Source organism: Humulus lupulus, chromosome 9 (assembly GCF_963169125.1).
Source record: "Humulus lupulus chromosome 9, drHumLupu1.1, whole genome shotgun sequence".
In the NCBI taxonomy this organism is placed as follows: Eukaryota; Viridiplantae; Streptophyta; class Magnoliopsida; order Rosales; family Cannabaceae; genus Humulus; species Humulus lupulus.
Genome location: NC_084801.1, coordinates 165,998,269 through 166,005,131, shown reverse-complemented (window position 1 = coordinate 166,005,131; position 6,863 = coordinate 165,998,269). Strand labels below are relative to the sequence as shown.

Here is a 6,863-nt window from a genome sequence, read left to right as displayed (position 1 = left end):
AATTGTCTACTCAAACTACTATTCACTAATCTCATAAAACTGTATTGCATTATTATTATTATTTGAAAAACAGAGAAGAAGATAAGACAATGTTAGGAGCATATACATATGTATGTATACGTTTTAGTATTATTATTATTATTTGAAACTCTTGTTTTAGTGTGTACAAAATATATTTAAAAAGAAAGTCACCGCCCCTATAAATGTGCACAGCAAGCAGGAAAATCAGAAAATAAAAAAAACATAAATATATATTATTACATATATGGTGTATTCATATATCCACTTGATATCTTTTTGATAATTTTGTGTAGTGATGAATGTTGATAATGCTATAGTTTGTGCTAATATAACTAGTTTTACTCAGGGTTGTGCTGCAACAGTGCTTCTGGTATGGACTGATGGTGCTGAAAATTTCTTTGCACAATGTGCAAATGTGGGGGACTCAGCATGTGTTATGAAGTACGTATCATGTTATTTTTGTCTTCCTTAAATATATCTCTGTAAAATTAAAATATCATGAACCAACCCAACTAGCAATGAAATTCAAATAAATCACAAACTCAGAATAAACTTAAGCAATTGATGAAACACATTAACGCACACATGATCATGACAATGAACTTATAATGTTTTAATACAGTTTAGTAATTACTTTCACGTATCATGTTATTTTTGTCTTCCTTAAATATATCTCTGTAAAATTATTATTGTTTAATACTTATTAGATGTGGTCCAAATATAATTATAGAAGTACCTGCATTGTAATTTATACCAGCAGCATGATAATTTATACTGAATATGTTTAATTGTAGCAGTGCCAATGGGAAACCGATTAAGATGACGGAGGACCATAGAGTAGTTAGTCATACTGAAAGACTGAGAATGGAAGAAAGAGGAGAGCCACTAAGAGATGGGGAAACACGATTATGCGGTACTTAAACTTCATTTTTTTTTGTTTTTGGACTACCATAATCTTAAATAAAGAAGTAGTCACTTTTTGCCTCTTCTTCAGGCTTGAATCTTGCTCGGATGCTTGGAGACAAGTTTCTTAAAGAGCAAGATGCTCGGTTCAGTTCAGAACCATTTTATATATTGGTTCTAGTCTTTGTATTATTAGAAGGGATAATGGTTTTTGTACACAGTTATAGACAGACAGTTTCCTTCATGTTTATGTTTCTGGATCATAATTTTGATTCTATTTTCTAATATAAATTTCTAATTCTATTGTGACTATCAGTTTTTCTCTTTCTTTCCTTTGTGCCTAAATATAGTGAGGCTTGGACTCTACTTTGACTTTCAGATGATTCTCTCTTCTATGGATGAATATTCTGATGAACTATAAAGGTGTGATTTAGTTTGGTTTTAGTATTTTAGCAGCTGACTATATAAGGTGTGATGCAACTGTAGTGGTCAACATGTATATGAATTATAATGGGTTTCTTTTTATTAAATCCATAATAGTCTACTTATATGCACTGCAAATAACATATGCCCATGCATCAGAGCAATTACACTTGATAATTGAAATGATCTATTGCAACATCTAGGAACTACTATATAGGAAAAGTTTAAGCTGCTACATGTTGCAGTATCTGGTTATTCTAAAAATTACTAATACTATCTGTAGGAATTGGTTCGGTCAGCTATGCTGACCTGTTCATTTCAGTCACTAACAACTTAACTGTTTTACTCTTCTTAGTAATGTTAGTTAAGTATAATTGTCTATAAATAGACATTACATTGTACAGGTTCATTCAAATTCTCTTCTTCTTCTCACCTCTGTTTTTTAATTTTCTCTATCTAAAGTTCTATAAGATTATTCTTAAGCTATTTGATTAATTGTATTTGATTAAGGATTCACAACACTATCAGCAGAGATGATTATAGTCATAATCATTTTGATCCATTTGCACTCAATACTTGTTATGCACATGTATTGAAGATCAAGTTAAAGTTTGAGCTAATGGGCCACACCGTTAATTTTTTTACGATGAGTAGTAGTTTGAGGAGTAAGAACCCATTGATGAGTATATAGAGAGAGAGATAAGACAGAAATATAATATTACTGAGAAAAGCTCCTATTTGTCCATACGAAATGGGGCTGAAAATGCAACTTATTCATTATCTTACTCCAAAGGTAACAATCTCAAAACCAAATTCCATGATACCAGTTCACTAACATTTATTCTCTTCTCTTCATAGATTTTATTGGAAAAACAAACTGGAATACCATAAAAAGTTTAGTTTCCTGGGATACAAACAGAAACATTAAACTACCATGTGAAAATGACTTGTCTTGACCAGGGGAAAACTACAATTAAAAACTTCAGTTATTTGTATACTTTTTATATAGAAGAAATATATTTATTATGAGAATCTCTCTAATCTTTCTATTTAGTTATATAAATATTATATTCTTAATAAAAAAAAAATTGATATAGTATTAATGTTTGTTTGTTTTGCATAATTTAATTGGGAATCGTATGAGTTATGATGATTTTTGTATATATAGCTCGATCTTGACTCTGTTTTTGTTTTTGTTTTGTGGTGTCAGATATCTATTTGAGCTGCTTTCGGAGCGTCTCAAGCTCAGTCCATTTGTGGCTGTGCTTCCATATTGCTACAAGTTATTAAACCAGGGTGAGTTTAGGTTCTACAACAACATAGTTTTTAAGTTTTCCATTGTTACCCCACTTTTCCCATAAAGTTAAGGGAAATTCTGATTTTTGGGATACTTTTTAATCTTCTGTGCTCATGGGGTTTCGATAAGAGTTAATAACATGTAAATATTGGAGCCATTGTGTCTTAATGGTGTGTAAAAATAAGTTAGTGTTAAAATCATTACTGAGTGACTTTTCTCTTGGACATGAATGCACAGGTTCTTGTAAACTCAATTTTGTATTCTATTCTTTCTTTTCTTTAGGAATATTCTGCTGTATTTCTGTTGGCCAGAAATGATCAAATTAGTAACTACTAAGTTAGCTAATTGGTGTCAGCACAACAAAATCAAGACACACTTTGCTGCTGCATTTTTCATGTTTAAAAGTTTGAAATTATTGTTTTTTCCATTGGAAGTTCAATGAAGTGGCAAAGCAACTGCTTCTTTCTTTTCACTGAAAACAACAGCGTCAGATGTTTTCTCCCCATAATGGCTAGCATTCTTGTAGAGTAAAGAGGAGAAATCTATCTAATGTTAAAAGGGGAAGTTTGCCTAAAAAATATGCATATTAAAGGTGTTATTATGTTTTTCATTGAGGTTTCAGAATTTTGTTGTCTATATCATGTGAGTTACAATACATCTTGAGAGGAGTAGTATAATCTTTTTGAGGTTATTACTAATTACATGTTTCCTAGAACCTGTATCATATTCCAATTGAGTTTTTTTTTTTCTTTCCTTTTCTCATAAATAGTTCTTTTGTTAATGGGATGTTACTCTTTCTTTTGTATTTGGTTTTTGATGTATATATTCAAACTAAAAAATTTTATGAACTGGCCTTGCACTAAAAAATGTTTTACATTTTATTACCCAAGTTTTTGAATTGCAAGAAGCTATTTTTATAATTATTCTAATACATTTCCCTACATGGGTTTGGATTCTACTTTCAAATTTCTGTGAGTTTTTGAAGTTTATTAGATATACATCAAATAACTAACAGAAAATCAGAAAACATTTCAGCCATATTTATTAACCAACCATCAATCATTATCAATTCAAAATATTCAAACAACACACAAGTTTTCTTCCTTATCTCGCCGCAGCACACAAATTTCTCAGAACCTACTTCACTAAGACACAAATTCTCAACCTTCCGTTATCACCGCAGCACACAATAATAATAATCTCAGGACCTACTTCACTATGGATGAATATCTAAGATATTCAAACTCCTCTAACATTTGCAAAATATTTTAACAAAAATAAAAGATAACATACCTCTTGCAAACTGCTGCAAATAAAGTTCCTTCCAATTTGAAATCCAATGAAGCCACTAAAATGAAAGCAAATTTACATACCAATTAATAAACTATCAACATCATTCGACCTTTAATTAGGAGTCATCATTAAAAAAAATTACAACTCTTACAACCAAGAAACTATCCAAACCCACTATAGAGTCCTTGGAAACTAGAGCTCACAAAATAAAAAGAACAACAAAACTCTTAAATACAATGACAAGAGGCAGCAAAAGCAGCAGAAAAACTAAATTGAGAAAGAAATAAATAGCAATAGCCATTTACTTCTCATAGGGGAATGAAAAGTTAACTTTTTCTCTTTTGTACAATGCACCCAGACATTTACTTGAGTCGTGAATTATATAAATTTGACCCACAATAAAACTCTCCATTACATAAATTCGTCTAATAGCTAAGCTATGTTCATAAAGAAAATTTAAAAAAAGTGCTACAATATGAATTCTTTGATAATGAATAGGAAGCTAATTGCACAGAACAATTTTGCAGTGATCACAAGATGCATAACCAAGTTTTTCAAGTTTACAACTGAGATAAAAAAATCGTCAACTTTTGATGTGGTAGTGATATAATGGTATTTCCTCACCCTTAATTTAAATAACTAAGAAAAAAATATGATAATTTAATGAGGTAACACTTTGGTGGTGATTGTCCTTTAAAGGTGAGATAGGGAACCGAAAAAGAGTCACGACAAACTCTAATCAAATGCTAATACCTAGGTCTGTAAGCAGGGTTGTTAAGTGGTTACCACATTTTTTCCCTTAGAATATTACTTGAACAAGTTCAATGATCGGGTGTTGACTTCAATTTTATTAGTATAATTACATTTACATGAGTCAGACCGTTGCAAATCTGAAGTACAATTACGCATCAAAGGATGTATCTCCCACATAAAAATTCAATTATATTGAACATGTCCATGAAAACATGGGTGGAAGGAGAATCATATCCCAATTTATAAATAAGAAAAAAACCAGTCTTTGCTAGAAATTTATTTTGCATCTATCTTGTGTTTAATATAAGAAAATAAAACCTAATAAGTACCAAGAATTTGAATAAATGTTTATGACAAAAAAAAATCAGTTGTCATCGAGACAGTACCTAAGGCCTAAAGCATCATACTGTAAAGAGGCCTCAATAGCAGCATCATTGTATTCAGTAACAGGAGAAATTATTGGCTGGGTCTGGGGTGGAGTAAAGAATGGAACACTGCTCTCTTCTCGAGGTGGAAATTCAACTCCAGCAGCCTGTGATATATATTTATACATAGATTACTTAGAATACTTTATTATAAAAGTGAGTTAAGAAATCAAAATAGGTTCCTTTCCTAGCACATTAGCTATAAAAACTCTAAACAGAAAAAGGAACACATAGAATTAATACAACCCATCCAAACACAGACGCAAAACATTCATCATAACTTAAGCATCAAGGACAACACTAAGGGATTCAACTTCAGCATATATATACCTTGTAGGCTAGTATAACCATGTATAACTAACATTCACATTCATCTACAACCCATGCTATTGCATATCTCACATAAAGCAAAAAGCAAAAAAAAAAAGGTTGATCATATGATATTTACACTTTAATCAACTTAAATAAGCTTTTGCCCAAATGCCTTGGCTGACAAAGTAATTAACAAGAGAAAATTGTGTATCAAGCTTAACATGCTAAAATAACATTTAATAAACTAACAACCTTCAGTTCATTATATGCTGCATAGTATTGAGGATATCTCCCCTGAGGTCCCTCGAAGGCTTCTTGCCATGCATCAATTAGGATTAGTATCTTTTCCCTCACATTCAAGTCTGGCTGCAGAATTTAAACAATTGCATCGGACAAGTTAGATTTACTAGGAATGCATAGGAGAGATTCACAATGAAAGGACAAGAAAAATAGATAGGACAGAAGAAAATTAGGGTACCTTCTTCTTTACTATTTTAACCATTTCATGTAAGATATCACGCTCGCTCAACTATCTGCTGGAAAACACTCTCACCACAATTTTTGCTGAGAGTTTCTAAAGCCTAGATCAAAACATTCAATGAAAATTGTATCACAATTGAGCAATGGTTGCTTGATTGAAAGTAAAACATAACAGCAACAACTGATTCATATAATAAAAAATTTAAGTTATATTTTGAATAAGAGAAACTTACAATGACTTAAAATGACATCATAATGAATATGAGGAAAAACCCACATGTCAAACAAGTACAAAAAACAAATAAATATATTCTTATATGTATAAAGAAATACTAACAAAAAGAGCCAGAAGTTGTATTTTCGGATTTTTACTGCCAAGACGCTTCTTGAGTGTCTTCAAGGCATCTTTTGCTTGCCTGCAAATCAATACAAGTATAATTTGGCTATAAAATTGGAAAGTAAATTTAGGATCAACAAATGTACAAAAAACAACAAAAGACATACACAAGCGTTCCACCAAAAAGATAAATAGAAAGTACCCAGGGTCCATGTTAATAAATCACATAATTCAATGTTTATTGCTCAGTCTGGACCAATCAGCATGTCACTAGTTGCCCTCTCGGCGCAGGCTGCAGCATTACCAACCATGTCTCTTCCCTTCAGTTAAGTCTCCTGTCCTCAAACTTTCCGTAAAACAAAAAAGACCCACAAATTCAATCATCAAATTTAGTTCAAAACAGAAGACGCAAACATATACCTATGAATGATCATCACTACTATTTTTGTCTAACCATTCTCAAATTCTATATACTAAATCCACCATTAAGACAAAATAATCCAAATTGGGGGATACAAATCAAGCGTTTGCAATTTCTGATAGAAATCAATTAAATTAAATATCCCACTCGCCAAACAAGTGTCTAAATTATATCAAAATCATGAAAAGAAAACAAAAA

At 31.3% G+C, this 6,863-nt stretch overlaps 1 protein-coding gene and 1 pseudogene across 1 annotated transcript; one reads left to right on the top strand and one right to left on the bottom strand.

The window, feature by feature from the left end:
* The first annotated feature begins 220 nt into the window (after window positions 1–220).
* LOC133800278 (protein phosphatase 2C 70-like) lies at window positions 221–1,345 on the top strand. The gene is made up of 4 exons (XM_062238235.1): window positions 221–462; window positions 819–934; window positions 1,016–1,131; window positions 1,241–1,345. The coding sequence occupies exons 1-4, from the start codon at window positions 317–319 to the stop codon at window positions 1,343–1,345; spliced, it is 483 nt and encodes a 160-aa protein (XP_062094219.1). The 5' UTR covers window positions 221–316.
* A 1,343-nt stretch (window positions 1,346–2,688) lies between these two features.
* On the bottom strand, window positions 2,689–6,555 carry LOC133800277 (TOM1-like protein 3; annotated as a pseudogene).
* Window positions 6,556–6,863: the final 308 nt, after the last annotated feature.

What these genes read in the sequence shown, in the direction of transcription:
- LOC133800278 (XM_062238235.1), top strand. Translation starts at nt 317, where the DNA reads ATGAATGTTGATAATGCTATAGTTTGTGCTAATATAACTAGTTTTACT. An exon ending in GACTCAGCATGTGTTATGAA is followed by an intron (nt 463 to 818) that starts GTACGTATCATG and finishes TAATTGTAGCAG; the next exon opens with TGCCAATGGGAAACCGATTA. An exon ending in TATTATTAGAAGGGATAATG is followed by an intron (nt 1,132 to 1,240) that starts GTTTTTGTACAC and finishes TGTGACTATCAG; the next exon opens with TTTTTCTCTTTCTTTCCTTT.